This window comes from Amblyomma maculatum, chromosome 6, assembly GCF_055883805.1.
Source record: "Amblyomma maculatum isolate TAMU_Amacu chromosome 6, ASM5588380v1, whole genome shotgun sequence".
NCBI lineage: Eukaryota > Metazoa > Arthropoda > Arachnida > Ixodida > Ixodidae > Amblyomma > Amblyomma maculatum.
The window spans coordinates 45944076-45964797 of NC_139349.1; the positions used below are offsets into that span (position 1 = coordinate 45944076).

General features: G+C 45.3%; 1 protein-coding gene and 1 long non-coding RNA gene across 2 annotated transcripts; both read left to right on the forward strand.

Moving 5' to 3' along the window:
• Positions 1–8509: 8509 nt before the first annotated feature.
• Positions 8510–15885, forward strand: LOC146185641 (uncharacterized). The gene is made up of 3 exons (XR_014707811.1): positions 8510–8699; positions 14795–14843; positions 15842–15885. It is a non-coding gene; the product is annotated as an uncharacterized LOC146185641 (long non-coding RNA).
• Positions 15886–17329: 1444 nt separating this feature from the next.
• Positions 17330–20701, forward strand: LOC146185642 (uncharacterized). Its single transcript, XM_084607890.1, has 2 exons — positions 17330–18533; positions 20695–20701. The coding sequence occupies exons 1-2, from the start codon at positions 17359–17361 to the stop codon at positions 20699–20701; spliced, it is 1182 nt and encodes a 393-aa protein (XP_084464016.1). The 5' UTR covers positions 17330–17358.
• The last annotated feature ends 21 nt before the right edge of the window (positions 20702–20722 follow it).

Sequence of the window (20722 nt, forward strand, 5' to 3'; positions counted from 1 at the left end):
CGTGGATGTTCCTAGAGGGAACCTGCACCTGTTTTCATTTCTTAGTCGCGTATAACATGATCATAATTTTAATTGCATGGTTAACTTCGTCGCTCGTATTCGTTTTTTTTTTTAACAGCCGCTGTTTTATACAAAACACCCCCATCTGGTTTAATCATAGTAAATGTGCACGCACTCGCTTAGAAGGGTACCCAAATGGGGTAATTGCATGATTTTATTTTAGAAGCCAACAATGGGAATCCTATCTCGTTTTCTTTTGTTGCCAGGCAACCCGACGGCTGAACAACATGGTCTGAAATAATCTGGACTAGTCAACATTAAGCCTTGCAAACGCCGCTTTACACATGGGCGCTTACTGTATACTGGTGGCTTTCATCGTCAAGCTGAATTAATTTTACATAACGTTTTCCTTTTGAACACAGTCGCTGCATTCAAAGAGCCACTACGTCTGATCCAACCACGCAATGAGTAGCAGGTTGCGCGTAACACCGCTCCCTGCAGATTACTGTGCGCTTGCTTCACTTTGCTTCGATATATGGCCGCATTGGGAGAAATGGCGCTTTCAAAAATGGCCACCGTGTTCAAACTAAGAATGGACGACCCTGTACGCCAATTCCCGTAAGCCTAACAGTTGCCATTCAAGGCCGGGTATGCCACTACATGCAGACATTCGGAGGCAAAATAGAGCGCCTTCAAGCATTTCAGGAGCGAACTGCAGATTTGAACCCAAATCGAGAAAGAAATGCAACAACGACTATATATTAATATATTTACATTAGCTATTGCGCTTGTTGCTCTGCAGCAAATCGACGTAGCTGTATGAAAGTTCTCTGCTAAGATCTAGGGTAGTGAAATTGAAGGAGGCAGGTGCATCTCCCCGGGGTAAGTACAGTGAGCAAACTCAGTATCAAAAGCGGCGCACTCCGTTTACCGGCAGATATAGGGTTTGATAGCGACTAAGGCGAAGATAGTACGTGCGCATCCTTCAGAAAAACCATGATCAAACGACATAATATAAGGTATGTTAGCGGAACTGCAGGGGCCTTAAATATAGCTCCTTCAACAATAGATTAAGCGAACACAGCAATATAGCACTTTCCTCCGCATAGCATTGTCAGCACAGCGTACTGCATTACAGCTAACACATGCTAATTAGAAGCCTGGCTAACTAATATTGAATATAGGTATGCTTTTAACTACTTTAGTTATGTTCAGCATTTTTTGGCGAACTTTGTAGCCCATCTTATGCCTTATTATTTATTATTATTATTATTATTATTATTATTATTATTATTATTATTATTATTATTATTATTATTATTATTATTATTATTATTATTATTATTATTATTATTATTATTATTAGAAGATTTTAAAATTCAGTTCTCGTCGCCTCTGCCGCGCGAGAAGTTTTGAGGCTTGTCGAAAGCAAAACTGAGTGGCCGAAGGTAGCGCTGAAAAAGCCTACGTGCACGCCTTGCCGCGTTAAAAAAGGGTATAAGCTCTATAATAGAATACAACTGAAAACAGCAGTTTCTGAGTGCGCCAAGTGGTAAGCGTCGGCTGTATTACTTCTCTGAACAGTAAACAATCGCTTTTTAACACCTAATTATACCTAGTGACTTAAACTCATAAAACTTATTGCGCTCGTAACTGCCAGAAGATCAAAACAGTCGATATTGTCGACCATAAAACCTGACTGCTCATTGGAGGGTCAACTTTTAAAGTTAAAGCTCAGCTACTTTGGTCATCTGATGAGAAGAGAGGAGTCGCCGGAGAAAGATTTCATGTTGGGAAAGGTTGAGGGTCGCCGGAGAAGGGGTAGGCAGCGAACGCGATGGTTAGATGGCATCCTCGAGGCACTGCAGATGAAGTTATGTGATGTTAGGAAGATAGTGAGAAACCGGAAAGCGTGGCGTGACATGGTCCATAGGGTCACGATGAGTCGGACACGACTGAACGACTGAACTGAACTGAACTTCGGTCTGACGGTTAGCTCGATATTTGAGCAATCGTAAAAGCCCAATAACGGACTACTTTCTGTCGCGCAGGAATTGTGCGTACCGGTTACTGCACATTTAAAGTTTTATCCAAGTACAGTTCGAGGCGTCATCAACCTAGCGGCGCAATCCTACCGTGACCACTTTCACCCCTATACCGTCCACGTACAGTCTCCTAACTAATCGTCTTCAGACTATGCTCCAGCCCCTCACCTCATAGAGAAACAGACATTTCTGGCTGAAGATACTGACGAACACCCTTCCAAGCCTCCATAGACTACTCCTCAAACGCCCAACATCATACGCCGACACATGTTCCTGGTGCCAGGCTCGCCACTATATTTCACATTGTGGGGGTAAAGAGCCAAGCAAAACACTCTACGACACCAAACACGCAAAACATAGCAGCAGTGGAAGGCATGGCTGACCAATGATAACCTGAAGGGCCAACGGGCATTTATTCAACATGTCCGCTGGAAAGCTCGAGCCATCGGAGCCCTGGAATAAAGACCCCACTCATGATATCAAGCAACTCCTTGTCTGATAAAACTTTCGCTCCTCTTCTGCTGTTCCTTCCATTCAGGCCTCGCATGATGTTATATACTTCGCATCGCGATGGAGAGATTCTGTTATTAGCGACAATTTCTAAAGATTTAATTTTCTGTGTATGATACTTTAATCATTTACGCGCTACCACGTACCGTCGTAGACTAACTGCAGCGCATGGGCCGCTCATGTGGCTGCTAATTTGTCTGCCATAGCAAATGTCTTGCTCCGAATTTATATATCAATAATCTTTGATATTATGCCGCCATTTTCACTGTATGTAGGTACTTGCATAGTAAAAGTGCCCTGGATTTATTAGCAAAAAAAAAAAAAAAAAGAGCTCTATTAGCTTTGCGCTTGACTATCTAGTCAAAAGTATAGCGAGAGGGACGGTAATCGCAACATTGACAGACACATGTGCGACCAGCGTAATGCTCTTTGTCAAGTTTTCGACGCGAAACGCGCTGCTTTCTTGGAATTTCTCTTCCGGAACAAACACTGTATTTCACAAGTAGAAACAAGTTATAGCGACTTTTCTTCGTATTGCGAAAGGCGCCATTCCATTTGCAAAGAACCTCTGGGACTCATTACCAATATTTCATTCGCGTGGTAAGAGCAGGGCAGCTGAGAAGTAAAAGAAAATTCAGTTTGCGTCACCAACGTTTAAGCCCAATGTCATGTGCAGATGCACTCGCGTAAATGGGTAGTACTGTATAGCCCGCCATACTGTGAAGAACTACAGCGGAAGCAGCACGAAAATGTGAAGGAAGAGAGTGACATTTCGGTGTTGAAATCAAGGAACAAACTTTCAAAGGAAGGCTCGGCCTGGATAATAACATTTTTTTTCTATTAGCGAGTACACGCCGCAGTTGTTATGAGGAAACGGGCCACGATACAGCCTGGCATTTTAACTAATGCGTACGACATGCAGGACGCATAACGTCGATAACCTTGACAGCGGACAGTCACGTCATTCTTTTCCTAGGATATGCCTACCCTAACAAATCATCGACCCCGGTTTCCCCTGCTACTTCACATATCGAGTACAGAGATCAATTATTCACGTACAACGAGCTCACTAAGCACTTTTATCTAGGCAGATGAGCATTTCCCCTCCCGGATAAGAAATTAACCCGCAGCCAATCAGTCACGTTACGCTTGCTCCAAACGAACTCATACCACAGCCCCTGGCGCATGAAGCACATCGACCCAGACTACTACGGACAACATGTGTGTGAACGGTGCAGTGACCGTGTAGACTTAAACCATATGCTGTGTGGTTGTGCATCGAGCGACGCCTACGCCAAGAACAAGGAACGTTGGGACAAAGTGTTAAAAAGTGCTTCACTACATGATCAGCTTCGGGCTGTCCAGGAGGCCCGCGCTGCGGCGGAGAGCTTCGGGCTCTCTGTGCCGACGTGGGAGCTGCCCTCTACACCTGGCGCCTAGCCGAGTGTCCTCCAGGACCCCTACTGTGGGAAATAAAGTTTTACCAAACCAAACTGACCCTCATCAGTCGAAAAGCGGTAAGACACAAACCCGTCAGAACTGTAAGAAAAAAAAAAAACGCAAACAAGCATGAGAGCATTTCAGACGGAGCGGTATGGCTCGAGTCCCGTACTCATGGACAGCCGCTACAACCTCTGAACACGAGCGGCGTGAGAATTCGCGGCGGCATCACTTGCCTTTAACGATGAGAGTTCGCTGTCGATGTAGGCTCGGAGAGACCGCAAAAAAAACGTCTTTACTCAGCTGTGGCAGGTCGTCTTCTGTTCTCGAGCGCACGACTGGTCCTCGCGCCGCGCTGCAGGGCTGATGATGATGATGATGATGTGTCTATACCTTTTGGATCGTGTCGAGGGATAGCGATTCTAAAGCGCCTATTTGCCTAGTTAAGATAATTAGCGATGAACAATGCAATGACGCCATTCAGATACCGCTTATTTGGTTAGAAACAAAGAGGGCAAGCAAATAAAGTGTTTCACAGTAGTCCAAAAGGCTTCTTTTGTTTTCGTTTTTTCCTTACATATAGAAACTACAGCAGATAGTTCATTTTTAGATGTTTGATAAATAATCACATAATGGTCACGTATAGGTCCAAAGAAGATATCTGCTGTTCTTCATAACCGAGCTGAAAAGAGGTATTCATCTAAGGGAACTTCTGTTCTGCTAATAAAACCTGATTTGAAGAAAATGAAGCGCTGTGATTACTCCTTGCTGAGGTGCTTTGTTGTGTACTAAGGCAACCATGACAGGTCAGCTAAGGTTTTATACAAGAATCTTAGCTATAGGACCTGTGCTCTTTATTTTATGCAGCGCCGCCACATCGCCACTCAGTAATTGATTCTCTTCGGTGCTCGCGACGTACGCTGTTACTTTGAGGCCCAATTTGAATGTGGTTGGCCTAAACTCCAACTTTCTCCATGTAGGGAACTTAATTCCACTAGGCATTTTCCCTATTTTACCCGACCTATCTCCTCTAAGTTTAATTAATTCCTGAACTCCACTGAACAGGTGCTTGCTTTTAATTGTGACCGCAAGGCCTTCCCTCCTGGGAACTTCAGTACTTTTGCATTCATTGGAAGATGCAAATATGTTCACATTCTAACTGCTACATCGATTAGAAATGTAGTATGTTCGTTACATTTTGGGTTGCATCTATACTCTACATAAAGTTTTCGCAAAATCGCGAAGGAAACATTTTAGACCTCTGTTTCTCGAACTCTGGCAGCGCTCGTGTATTGCGTTAATTGTTCTCTAATTTCCCATTTTCCGTTCTCTACCAAAAGTTCTGCGCTAGTTCTGGCTATGGGTTAGCGCTGGGCATCTTACGTTTGCCTCTATGGTTGCTCCTCTGCTGCTTCTTAGACACCTAATTGTCGACCTCTGCGGCGTTACTAGCGGTGTTGCCCGCATGTATCATAGGAAAGGGATAGGACTTAGTTTATAGTTTATGAAACATTTTGCACACGTGTATTTTTTTTTTCAACAATACCTGTCAAACACTTCTTACAGACGTTTGGTGGACCAGTACACACAGTGCCCAGAAGGCTTATCGTAATTCTCATTAACGTCATTATAGTGAGAGCAGTCAACCGCGCGATGACCTTAAAGTGGTATAATGTGATCAACTCGGCCATCGTTTACTTTACGCGATTTTGCAGAATGCATAAGCATTCCAGATTTTTGGAAGTGGTCCAGATAAATTTCAAAGTCCCCATCGAATAGGCCACGGTGAAATTAGACTGGACATCAATTTTGGTGAAATTCAGGTGTCAAATATTGGGGGACTTGTGGGCCAAATTTTGGTTGTGGCCTACCTAAAGGTTGAAAGAACCACTGAGTTGGTCATTGTCAATTTAGGTTAGGGCAGAATATTTCTCAAATTCAGACGAGGTCAAATTTTGGGGCTCTAGGGGGCTAAATTTTGAAAATGGCCCGCCTAATGTTGGAGGTCACTAATGAGTTGGCCATACTGAAATTAGTTAATACATCAACTCTGGTCAAAGATCAAATTTTGGGTGCCTAAGAAAGACCAATTTTGGGAGTGCAGGCAGGCACTTTCTTCACACACTTTCTGCGGAGGCTTTCCATGAGCAATGCTTACGCATTGATGGCTTTCGCGTTACCGTGAAGTTCAATGACTACGCGACTCCCATGGTCCTGCAACTTTCATGCTTTGAAAGATATTGTTACCTAGTGGTGACAATGTCGTTGGCGACAAATGAGGAGGCTTGAAATTCACTGGAATAAATTTACTCTTTATTGGGCTGACTCGCGTCCGCAAGCGTCCGCAAGCGTACGTGCTCGGTGGACGTCAATCTTCTGATGTCCATTGCAATGGCAGCGGTTAATTTAATGTCGCCGCAGAAACATCTAGAGATAAACTAGTCAAGAGATACCGGAAAACTTCGGAACATTACGGAGACACTTGTGCTTGTCCGTAATCATTCCAGCCTAATCTCGGCGCATCTCGCGTTACGGAGAAAGCGATAAATGCGCGTTTAACGATACCGATCGTGAAAAAAAAAAACTGAAAAGAAAATCCAGAGCACAATACCGGTCCGTGAGCGCAGTGACAAAGTCGCATGTCGTCGGCTGTTGAAAAGGAACAAAAATATGAATTGTTCCCGGCAATATGGGGCAGTGTCCTCCATGTCGTAAAAAGACTTCCAGCAGTTGACGATGTCCAAAAGGGAAAGAGGTGATTATATCGGCTGGACAGGAAAGGAAACTACCACAAATTCAGAAACATTTTACACTCACTGTCGATATACAAAAGAAGCGCGCTGCCGAACCGAAGTATGGATCCATCTTTTAGCAATGCGACAAGCTTATATGAAATATTTTCATACGAACGCTGGTTATGGGCCTTTTATGATAGATGACTTCATATTCGATATGGCGGTTTTCAGCCATGTTTTAAAGGAACGATAACTGGTCTGCAATAACAACGCAAACTGGGTCTTTGCAAAAATGCACTGAACTGATTAAAGACTACATTACGATGAATGCATTCGTCGTACCAAGATTAGCTAGCCCGTCTTTCCACGTTACTGAATATATAAAAAATATTGCGCCTTCAGAACATACAGTAACGAAGTGAAAATATAAGTCTTTGTCATTCTTCCCCACACCCCACGCATAAAATCGCTCATAGCGAAATGTATTGCCCTATCGATTACAGGGACTTTAAGTTACACAAAAGCGGGACGCGAGTGCGCATGCGCAAAATGCAGCGCCGAAAGGCGAAGGATGCTGCTTTCATTCTGGACATGCTCACCTACGCCCCCATATTTCCCTATCTTCATAACCGCAAGGGTCCCCGTATTCTAAAACGAATGCTCGGGTACTCGAACATGCTGGTGAAAATCGTAATAAAATATTGCAACAATTTAATTGCATTGAAGCAGGGCACCTGCTCATCGGGCGGCGACCAGCAGAGATAACGCTGAACTGCATGGGTTTTCATAAGCCCTGTTATCAAGGGACGCCCGTGGTACGGGGACATCGTCCTCTTTATTCTCGTCGCAAGGGGGCAGCCGCACACGCCAGAGGGCCGAAGATGGCAGTCCCTGCCTCCTCATCAGTGGCCTGAAGTTTTCCGACTAAAAGTGTACGTCGAGGCTTCTTGCAGAACAGGAGAGCAAAAAACCAGGACACAAGGAACACATAGAAACAGGACTAGCGCAGTGTTCCTATGTGTTCCTTGTGTCCTGGGTTTTTGCGCTCCTGTTCTGCACGATGCTTAATCGACTCGCCCACACAAAGGTATTAGTCGAGGCTTCGTTCACGCGACAGCAGCATTCATGGCGAAAACGTACAGGGAGGATGGGCGACATTATTCTGACTCACGATGTCTTCGTCGTTGCACCTGGTTTCTGACCCTAAAATGGACCGGGCCGCAATGGGGAAGGGGTTGCCCTTTGCACATTATTGCAACCCACCTACACGTCTGGTAGAAAATGAGGGAAAAGCAACGTTGTTGTGAACCCACATCTTCACTTCAGAAAGAACGTCTCTCGTTGTTTCTGAACAGGCGCAGATTAGAGGTGAGAGGGTGCAAAAACGAAGAAGCCACGCTCCAAACTTTTGCCGCTTCGTCCAGCCATTTCCAGTAAAGCACTACCTCATTCCACTGTCTTTTGTCCACAGAGGTCTGCGCCTCCCGAGTTCTTTCCCTATCCCTCCTAACAAAAAAAAAAAAAAAAAAAAGGAAACTCAGGTGGATGCATTTTCTTTCTCTCTGTCCTCTCCCCCCTTTCCAACCTTTCTGACAACCATCCTCTGAGCCTCGTCGTCTTGGGGTGCCGGCGCACAGCTGCGCGGACCCTAGCTGCGCTTAGCAACCGCCACATTTTTTTGCCTTTCCAGATTTACCATGAAGCGACCTTCTTGCCCGGAAAGTTTGCTTTTGTGTGGCGTCTAAGCTTTGCACATTCCAGCCTGGTGCCATCGTCCAGACCAGAATGCGTGTCTCGTGACCTCGGCCACCGCGGGTTCTCTACAGCTGGTCTGAGGCGACACTAGTTCTCCGGGACAGTCGCGTTGACGCACGGAGTTGTGCAGAAGAAGCCTTGAGGGGAACCCTTCAAGTGCCGCATCCGCTCTTCACGTCAAGACCAGTACCATAAGGATTCGTGGGCCAGATCGGTGAGCTTTCCCGTTTTTATTTCGGTCGCGTGAATCCAGGGCCAAATTTCTGTAACGTGATGGTTAATCTGCGCAAGCTATCCGAAGAGATGACTTATTGGAAAAAATCGGGTGATTACTGTTACCCTGCAATCAACTTATGTGGTCAAGTGTTAGCGCGTCGTACACAACCGCGGGATGGATAACTTGCTTCCGTCAACTCATAAATTACGGAGCTATAAGAAGAGAGAAAAAAAATGCTCAAATAAATATATTAAACTGGACAGTATTGCCCAAATAAGTTATTTGTAGTTTACTGTTGTGAACATTTCAGTGCATGTTCTTAGCATAACAGTCCTACGACATTGTCAATAGTTTAAAAACACAGGGCTTTTATATCTCGCCTTTGTTTAATGAGCGCATTGGTTAAAAGGGTACAGTGTAGTCCACTTCGAGGACGTCGTCGCTCTCTTCAACGCCGAATTGCGTCGCGCATGGACGCGCATCGAAGCTTGGGGGAACCTGGAGTTGGTTGGCGCATCGCACAGGTTTTCATTTTGCTGCTGCAGGTGCGCAGTGAGGTGAGACGCACTGGCGTTCCGCAGATAGCTGCTACGTGCTCACTTGCTCAGCCTAACAATCAACGACCCTGCTACAGTGTTCTAGAATGGGTAGTGGGTTCAGGAGATGGCGCGCTCCATACGATGTGGCGAGGCGGCGAGCGTCGACAGGTACCGGATGCATGCAGCGGCGCTGCACTTGCATGGGCTGATGAGCTGTAATTTCCTTCCTCCATGGGTTGTAAGGCTCAGCCAAGTTCGGCGCGCTCGCTGCCGCCAAGTCGCCTGCAGTTTTCTGTTGCTTTTTGCAGTGCTTTGCGGTTCTTTCTTATTTTGCTGCGCTGTAAAACTGAGGCGAAGCCGAATAGTCAGCGTCTATGACATATCGTAGCTCCCTGTTGAAAAACGGGATAATAGTGGACGAAATGCGAGCAGCAACTCTTCGCTGTGCCAAATAATGCTTGCGAACCGATGGAACACTTCATTAAAACGACAAGGCTTTGGATGAAACATTTTGGATGTAAAAAGATGAGAACAGGGAGTGACTAACTGCAGGGCTGGATTAAGGAGGAGGCTGCAGCCCAGGGCCCCATATTCAACAACTGTGTAACACGCTTAATATATAGAACAACATGTAATATAAATTTGACCGGTACGTATGAAGAAAGCAAACTAGAACAGAGAGATGGGACCCCGCCTATAATTTTACTTCTTTGAGCCTGATCAGTTGTGCAGGGTCCTGCAAAAACAAATCCCTCCCCCCCCCCCCCCCCGCCCAAGGGTTATGAGGCGATCTTAGTTTGCTTACGGGATAAGAATAATTTTTTGGACTTTGCCGTCAGACCCCCCTGTTTATTGCTGTTGGGAGAGAAAGGGGAGGAGGGTAGACGTAACCTAATTTATTTATTTGAAAATACTGCAAACCAATATTTTGGCTTATGCAGAAGAGGCAATGCAAGACATTTCAAGACTCACAGATAAAAAATAAAATATAAAAGCAGTTTATGCGGTTGTAATTAGTAAGCAAATACAAAAAAAAATACAGCACTGATTTACTTTAGAAAATGCTTTTCTGACGGTGACAGTATGCGAAATGAAAATATACCTTTCCTGCCCCAACCACAGCGCGCGTACTCTGCCTTTCAAACAGTTTCATTGCTCACTTTCTTCAGTTTTCGGAGAAGGCAATAGAAGAAAAAAAAAACCATATGCCACGATGTCTTCCAATGGAAGTCCCCTGTTGTCTCCGTATCTGCGCGCTAGTTGCACTGGTATTCTGTAAAGAAAACGCTAATGCTTTACTGTCGCGCAAATCCCAATGATATGTTTTTTTTTTTTTTTTTTTTTTATTTAGCGCGAGACCGTTAATTAGTACCCTCACCTCGAACAAAGTCTCAGTCTGCGGCGCCGACCGCTTTGAAGCCTCACAGCCTTTAACAATTATGAACATGCTGGCAAGCTTTCAGTGCGAGAGTGTTAAAAAGCCCATGCCAAATTGTCCATTGGCATCGGCGTCAGCGGTTTGAAGTCTCGCAGCCTCTTAAGATCTCTAGCATGGCATGTGGCAAATACATGCGGGCCTTCTGTTTCAAGGACCTCTACAGCCTTGAAAAATTAAGGTATGCGAATTTGGAAGGTCGCAATTAGTAGTTGACATGGCCAGGCACTGATAAGTCGAAGGTTCAGTAGGAGTCCGCCGAATATTTCTCCTTCACTCAAGGAAGTTGCCGAAGGTGTGATTTGTCGGTGGGTTGCTTGATGTCACGAAGCCAGGTGACATTTTTTAGTTTTAAAGAGCTGCCAGCTTTATACGGAAGGATGAGAAGCACATCGAACTCGGACCCTTGCACCGTCTGTTGGAAGCATCACAGCCTCGAAAATTCACCTATATGCATCTCGTGAAAGAACGTCGATGGCTATTAGACATTCGATACGGTCAAAACCACCAAAAAAGACTTTGTCACAGCATGATCAGAGATCAGAAGCAAGAATTAATCGTTTGGCTTACCAGAGTTTAATGTCCGAAATCAAGCACGAGCTAGGGACCCCATAGTGAAGGGTCGATGGCCACTATAGACACCCGATACGGTCAAAACACACACACACACACACACACACACACACACACACACACACACACACACACACACACACACACACACACACACACACACACACACACACACACACACACACACACACACACACACACACACACACACACACACACACACACACACACACACACACACACACACACACACACACACACACACACACACACACACACACACACACACACACACACACACACACACACACACACACACACACACACACACACACACACACACACACACACACACACACACACACACACACACACACACACACACACACACACACACACACACACACACACACACACACACACACACACACACACACACACACACACACACACACACACACACACACACACACACACACACACACACACACACACACACACACACACACACACACACACACACACACACACACACACACACACACACACACACACACACACACACACACACACACACACACACACACACACACACACACACACACACACACACACACACACACACACACACACACACACACACACACACACACACACACACACACACACACACACACACACACACACACACACACACACACACACACACACACACACACACACACACACACACACACACACACACACACACACACACACACACACACACACACACACACACACACACACACACACACACACACACACACACACACACACACACACACACACACACACACACACACACACACACACACACACACACACACACACACACACACACACACACACACACACACACACACACACACACACACACACACACACACACACACACACACACACACACACACACACACACACACACACACACACACACACACACACACACACACACACACACACACACACACACACACACACACACACACACACACACACACACACACACACACACACACACACACACACACACACACACACACACACACACACACACACACACACACACACACACACACACACACACACACACACACACACACACACACACACACACACACACACACACACACACACACACACACACACACACACACACACACACACACACACACACACACACACACACACACGCGCGCGCGCGCACGCACGCACGCACGCACGCACGCACAAATTTTGTCACTGCGCGATCAGAAATCAGAAGCAAGAATTAATCGTTTGGCTTAGCAGAGTTCAATGTCCTTAATCAACACGAGTTAGGGACCCCATAGCGAAGGGCTCCGGAAATTTCGACCCCTTGAGGTTTTTTTTGACGTGCACCAACATTCCATAGTACACGGGAGCTTTGCTCTTCGTCTCCATTGAAAAGCGGTCGCCGCGACCAGTAGAATTGATCCCGCGTCCTTGGCTACAGCAATGGAGCGCCGTAACTATACGGAACCACTGCGGCGAGCGAGAAAACATAAATGTCCCTTCTTTACACAGCATAATCACTTAGCAAGTTGTAATACTCTCTTGCGTATAAATATGCCGATGAACCTTATTGACCATCTGCAAATTATTAAAAAGTAATTTCTACACTTATTTGGGATATATATTCAAGTATCACTGTAGGACGGAGCTGGGTAGGGACCGCCAAGAATTGGGAAAGAGTAAGAGACCAATACGACCCCAATGGCCGGGTATCACTGGGATTTTGGATTTTTTGGTTGTTCGAAACTAAGCCCCCGAAGGAGCACAGCAGGGTTAGCAGAGCCTCTTCCAAACGCACACCCCTGAAAGAGCCGGGCGCCGGGCCGGGGGACGCTTGTACCCAATTTTACCGGTGGTTGTCCGGCGGCGGGTTTCGAACTACCTCCCGCAGCCGAGACGGGCGCCCAAACCACTCGGCCACGACTGGATATGGATGCACGGCCTGCACGCATGTAGTATTTTCGTGAAAGTATTCACAAGTTTATTGATGTATTGAAATCTCGAACATGTGCCCCGGACTGGTTACCGAGGTTAGAGCGCTTGGTTGCGCTTAGAGAATTTTATTTTTACAGAGCCATACTCGTAGGAGTTGGCGGTTTTTACTTTTTCATTCTGTAATGTATTTTGATGTCTGTTTAAGCCTGGCAATAAAGAAAAAAGGGTAGCGATTGCTTAGGGCGCGGGAATTTTTGAAGCGCGCGTCTTATGACATGAGAAAGCTACAATTTTTCACGCCACAGTGCCGAGGGTAATCGTGTTATTAAAAATCTAAAACCTTAGACCCCATTGGACGGCTATAAATATGTAATTGTAACGAGATGCCTAACTGTAATATTGAGAAAGTTAATAATCAGAAATTAGTTAGTCGGCTTACTAGTTAAGATTGTTGCCTTTTATGTGATGTTCACCAAAAGTGATATTATGGTGCTCCAGAAGCCGTGCTCACATCTAAAAAAAAAAAAAAAAAACAAAAAAAAAAAAGCTACAGAGGGGCTTCCCTAAAACACCTGGCATATATGATACCTTAATACATGATCCTTTATATCGTGCGCCATCTATCAAAAAGCATCGGTTTGGAAAACAAGCTCCATAGCTTCCTTTATAAAGGAGGCTATGCAAGCACTCACCATTTATGTGTCTGCATTAAGTCAACTCGGAGCTCAAAACCATACCCTGCAGTAGGCGGTATGAACATGTATCGCTCTGTAACATATCGAAAATTTAGTTTTTCATGCCTTCCATACTCCCCTCCGAAATGGCCGTGTCCACAGGGCAAGTTAGCCACACAAGATGTTGGCGAAATGGTCTGGTTCAAGCCGGCTGAATCTAAGCGGAGGCTCGATTAAGCATGGTCAGACACGATTTGCTGTTGTTTAACTCCTCCATGGCTGCCGGCGAATGTCAAGGAAAGGGAACCGATGTTACGACAGTGGGGAGGGAGCTGAGCAATATTGGCAGTGGTGTCGGTGGAGGGAAATGATATGATGGGGACTGAGAAGCTGTGCGGCATTGTGTAAGTCAGTGCTGTATATTTGCGGAGATATTCGCAGGTGCGAATAAAGTTTGCCAGGTACGTGAAGAAGCAGCAGCAGGTGTGCAAAGTAGAACCGAAGCAGAGGAAGAAGTGAGCGTCTCCGGCTCCACGATAAAGTATCCGCGCGCCGCACCTGATTGATTGATTGACTGAACAAGTTTTCTTCTTTTTTTTTTTTTTCATTAGAAAATGGGTGCTTTCCTCCCCGCCCCCGGCACGGGGAGTCGTGAGCCCGATGATTAGTGGCTGGCACCCGATGTCGAGTCCCGACGTCAGGGCTAACGATCTAAAAGACTGTGTACGGATTCTTGCTCGAGCGGCGTAGCACAATGTCGATACAGCTGCTTCGGAAAGTCGCTAAAGTTGCACGCTGGTCTCATAACGCTAACGCGAGAAAGTACCGTTTATGTATTAAGCTATAATTTTAACTTTGCAGGCCTTGCAGAGGAATATGGACGTTAACTGGCTGATTCTACTTGTCTCGGGTGAGTTTCTTAATGAATGCGTTTTCCATTCAAAGACTAATGTTGCCTCGGAGGACAATATGGGGTGTACGTACAAGCTCTGGCGTTCCGTTTAATGCTTCGCATTGTCGCATTCACTTTGCAAAGGTAACAAAAAGTTTTAAAAAGGAAGGGGCCGAAAATTTTACGTTCATTTGGTTAATGATGCTGCGCGTGCATTGGCTAGAACAAATCGATGCACGTTACAAAGCGTTTTGTTTTTCTCACGCTCAAGTATTCTAAATTTAGAGAATTTAAACTCCATAGTGAAAGCAAGGGGTGCTGCAGTGGCCTTGAGCCAGGAGTTTAATGAGAAATCGGTAACGGCTGTTAGAATGAAACTAAATCATTTTTGTCAGGTAAGGCATAAAGCTAAGATGAGTATTTTTATTCGTGCCGGTCAAATGAATTAGGTAAGAGTCTAGCAAATTTTAAATTAAATAAGGCACGCATGAATTATTACTTAATAATTTTCAGGGAGCAAGCGATATGACGAACGACGCAATTTTTATTGCACTAAGTTTATTCGAGAGATGGCTGTCGTTCGGTGAAGAAAACGAAACAAATCCGATAAAAATAGGCAAAATAATGCGTTTTGTTTTATATATTTTGGGACTAACTGTGTTCTTGTTCTGGTGATTGCAAATGGGAGATAATTTTCATTCATCTGTGAACCACTGTTGTGTTGCTGTTCCCTCAAAAGCGTGGTCAAAAAAAGAAAAAAGAAAAGAAAATATAGTTACTTTCACATAAACATAGCCTGTCAGGCCTTTAGCTGTGGTTTATAACTATCTAAATGTTTTCAAGTAGCTTCAACGATATAAGTTCTACGGACTGTTTCATGCTCTTCTATCCTGCTATTCTATAAAGCTTTAGCTCAAATTGGTTGCGACTTCCTGCGCAATAGCAGCCTGAATAAGGTTGCCGTCAGTTTCTTCGAGCGTTTGTAGAATTGAACTAATTCATTTTGTTTTCTGCAGTTCTTGCTGGAATCGCCGACATCGCACTATGCCATGAAGAACCGAAAAATCTGACCGCGTACGTGCATCATCAGGTAGGTGAAGCCCATAACGGCACACTGGAACATAATTACGTAGGTAATGTGACGTATAAAGGTAGAAGAAAAGATAAAATAGGCAACTGGCAGGAATTCCGGGCAGTAAGAAAACAGTTACACAACATAGCACGGAACTTCCGAACTGCTACGGTCATGTCTATTGTGCACTTTCATTCCCAGAAGTTTGTCATATAAATAAATATTTGTTAGTCCTCTGGTTTCATGTATAATCAAGTGGGTGTCTAGCAGCGATAGCCCTCTTACTTCTACGCTACGCCCGAGTTCGCAAAGCTGCACTTGATACATGGTCGGCCAGATACTGAAGACAGTGTATTGGAGGCTGCAGAAACAGAAATTTTACCATTTGGTAGGCTTTGTAATAATCACAGCAATTATTGTTTATTTGCCTGGTAGGTTTGTTTTCCGAAAAGCATAACGCGTAGTTTATGAGAGGACCACTATTAAAAATTAAAGTCCACCTTAAATGGTAGGCGAGCGTGTTTTGCTGAGAATGGAGGAACTTTGAAGTCGTGAAAAAATAAATAAAATAAAACGAAACATAATCAACAACAACGCGTAGAGCCGTGTCAAAAATACGGCAGAATATTCTGCATGAATTTAGTTTCGTAACGTTAGATCGTTTTTTGGTTTTGTAGTACTTTTTTTTACTGCTGCAGCCTTTTCAATCGTACATTTCTTTAGTCTGTATTTACGTTGTACTCTTCTGCTGTAACTACAAAACATTATGATGCCATTACAAAAATTTCTGAAATTTTGTTGCAGCAGCAAATTTCTGTAATTCATGTCGATTGGGTTTATTTGAAATTTTCCGATTTCATTAAAAGCGCGAAAAAGCAAAAAATAATAAATGATCACATACAGGGGTCGCCGCCATCCATCGTTTGAGGAACAAAATCGCTTTGTTTAGGAATTGCTCTGTCGCGAATCGCTGAGTCATGGTCCTTCCACTGTTAACCTCCAAACGGTCATCACGAATACCTTTCCACATTTTGACTTGACGAGAATGAATCGTCCGGCATGAAGATGCTAAAGCACAATTAGACCAGAAATAGTTTTTTTGCGGTGGGAAAAAGATCAATATAGCACGATGGAACCTCTGGATAGGTGCTTACTAAGAAACAAATTAGATTGTGTTTAGACACAGCGTGCAGGAAAATGTCCGTTATTTGTCTTATCTTATTAGGCACTTCGTATGTTTACGTCGTAATCACCTTGACATGTCACTTTGTGCATTTTTTTTTTCACTGCTTTCGAAAGGTGAAGATGGACGAAGGTTCAGCGGTGGGAAATTTCAGTTGTGACCGCGCTCGTGGAAGTTACTACGCTGACATCTTTACCGGTTGCAAGCGCTACCACTACTGCACGAGGCAGGAAGACGGCAAATGGCTCCACCGCCGCTTGACATGCCCTCCGGGTACAATGTTCGACGCTGAGAGGAATGCTTGCGGCTGGAGGAAGGTGCCATGCGGCCACGAAGACCGCGCGAAGATGAAACCGGAAGTTGCGGACCACGTCACTCCGGCCGCAGACGTGGAAAGTGGCCCCCGTCCTGACCTAGAAAAAGATGCGTCTCACCTTTCTCACACTGTGGAGAACATAAGCAATCACACCAGTGAAAGAAAGAATGATACCAAGAACAGGATAAATAAAAAGAAGACAAGTAAAAAGGAAGCACTGAACCGCAAAATTTGTCCGTCAAGCTTGAGGCACTTCCCTGATCTTTCATCTGGATGTCGAAAGTATTACTCGTGTCTCAGAGTTGGGAGGTTTACTGTTTTGAAATATGTATTTCAGTGTCCTCACCAAAAGCGTTTCGACCCTGTGAAAATGCTCTGTGTGGAAGCCAGTAAAGCGTCGCCATGCCTATTTCCAAGCCGCACTGATTACAAGAACGCTACAGTTTCCGCCAAAGAATGGTTTAACCTGTCTTCATCCTCTAATGGGAGCGACTATGGATTCCATGAATTGCTGTCTTCGAATGACACAGTCCAGTCTTTAGACCACGTGATGGCACGCCGCATAATGTCCTACGTAGACTCCGGCAGAAATCTCAGCGACGCCGAACTCAAATCCGTTAGTACGCTTCTGTCAGGCACGCAGAACATGCCGCTTACAGTTCTTGCTGCTTCCAGACTGCTGAGCACGGGTGTGCGGAGGTTGACTAACGGAACAGACGTACTTGGTAGGGTTCGTGCAATATATGAAGACTACGAAAATCGTTTCGGACCTGCTTTTCGTGAACGTAGCCGTTTAGTCGTCCGTAACCTGACATCTTTGGTAGAACGAAGTGGTGCCGTGGATGCGCTACGCCGTGCAGCTCCTTATAAAGGGCTATGGAGCGCATATGATTCGTTTCAAAGGAGCTGGCTTAATATGACGAGCCGTACGGTGCGTCTTATAGAGCAGGAAGAGGTAACTGCTCCTTCAGCAGAACGCGTTAGCTCCCTTAGTACCACCTATGCCGCGACGGAGAATTACAGCAGCACGACACCACCGCCACCAAACCAGGACATCATCAACCATGTCAAGAAGTCTGACCTAAGCGTCAAACATAAAGCTAGCAATTCCGAGGTCCCAGGATCAGCTCTGAAGTCGTTAGAGCGACCTGATGACATTCAGAAGCAGTCGCAAAAACTAAGCTTCCGACCGTTACATACAAACCGCCAACAAAATACAAGACACAGTGGATTGCGCTTGATAAACGATCAAGACAAAGTTATCAAGATTCCCGGGATGCCCATAACTGCTGGTAAACCAGTTGCTATTCCAACTTCTCGTCATAAAGAAAGGGGCATGCTTCACGCTGTTCCCTTCGGCGGCTTGCACCAAACGGGCAGAAGACCCATTTTGATAGTTGATCAGGTGGACGTGTTCCACGGGCCAGAGACAAGCCATTTCATTCCCGATCAACACAGCCAACTTGCAAGTCCTGTGTGGGGGTATAAATAAACGTTTTACGGCTTTAAATAAAGAAAAAAAAAGCGCAATGAGAACAATGGTTTGTTTGTGTTTATCTTACAAGACACTTTTCTCAGTGATGTTTCGGAAATGCGCGAAAACACCTGGAGAAGTTTCAAATTGCAGGGTGTGTCATCCAGCGGTTCAGGGAAGACCTTGAGATTAGCAGCCGAAGGCCCGAACCACTGAGCTACCGCGGCGTGTTGAGACCATATCAGACTCTTTACATCTGATAGCCCTCGCGCTATAACCACGTAAGGCGACTCCAAATTTCTAGTAAATATTTTTGTCCATCATTGATATCATGTAAAGGTGTGAAAAGTCATCTTTTTTGCAACACGCAGCATGTACTATTTCTTTCTGCTGCGTGTGAAAACGATTCTGTACAAAGCTTGGCGATCAGAAATTTGTAACAAGGAAGGGTACAATATAAAACTTTATTCGACCATAATTTGTGTTTATTACATCAGGGCCACAGTGACCAATGACTGCACTAAAAGGAGCATAACAGTTTCAGACCGTTAATTGCGGATATGGTGCAATGATAACAAACAGGATAACATAGGTCGCTTGGCTCAAGCGTTTGTTATGAGTCGCCTCATCTATACTCTCTCAGCTACCAGGAACGGGACCGCGTTGACTGCCTTATTAGACAGGCATAAAAGGTACCTCTCCACGTTCCCCACCTGACCCACGCCTACAAACTGCTGGCATCAGGGGTCTAAAACTCTGTGATGTAACTCGTGGAATCTCATCTCACCTCTCAATTCCAGCGCCTCACACCCCCACAGGTCGTCACATATTCGACAGGGTGGGCATAAGCGTCGAAATGACCGTCGCCGACAAGGTCCTACCTCGACCTTATATTCATTGTAATCCCATCGTTGCCCCTCTCATAAAAACAAGCACCCACAGTATTATGTCTGTGGCCGCAAGGACAGCACTAAGTTCCCATACAAAAATATTTGAAAGATCACAGAGCGGCCCACGTCGCCGAAGTCGAATGCAACGACCGTGATGCTTTTTCCCGAGCTGTAGTAAACCACAGTGGACGGTCGTTGGTTGAGTGTTACATCCCCATCAGATCATATGAAGAGGTCACGGAGGCGGTAATAACCTCGACGATGGCCTCCACCTCTGCATAAACCATCTTCAGTGACAATTAATCTGCAGTTCGTAATTTCGACAAAGGCTGGGTCACCACAGCCGTCATATATCCCTCCTCCATGGGCTCCCCAATCTAGAGCTCCGCCAGATCCAATTGAACTGGGTCCCTACGCTGTCATCTTGTCCTGGGAACAAGGCGGCCCATGCGCGAGGATTCGCCGTACGGGCTGTGGCATCGCCCATTCTCCGGACGGCGAAAGATATGGTTACATTTCATGAAGTCCCCCCCATATTTCCCTCACCAAACTCCAAAGGGTTGCGTGGAGGGAACTGCAAATAAATAGAGTGACGCAGTTCCAACTCATTGCAAATTTTTCGCCCTGTCGCTTCCGTTCGCCACTGAGTCCTCTGCTGCTTGCACGTGAACCGTCCTTTAGCGAGGACATCCGGGGGCGGTCCCCTGACGTTTCGATGCACACTTTTAGCCCGATCACCCCAATCAGAGAGGATAATGTTTTATAAGTGCACTACGCTCTATTTGTTTGGCGGGAAAAGTTTGTCGTCACCATCTTGAATTTTGGGGTCGTATGTTTCGGTGCATCAGGTGAGGGGTGAAGGGGGGGAGGGCGCTTACTTGGAATTTCATAGTATGCACATCTCTCTCAAAGTTTTTTTTTTTTTTTACCTCAGAATATGACAAAAAACAAAATATCTCATG

What these genes read in the sequence shown, in the direction of transcription:
- LOC146185642 (XM_084607890.1), top strand. Translation starts at nt 17,359, where the DNA reads ATGTTCGACGCTGAGAGGAATGCTTGCGGCTGGAGGAAGGTGCCATGC.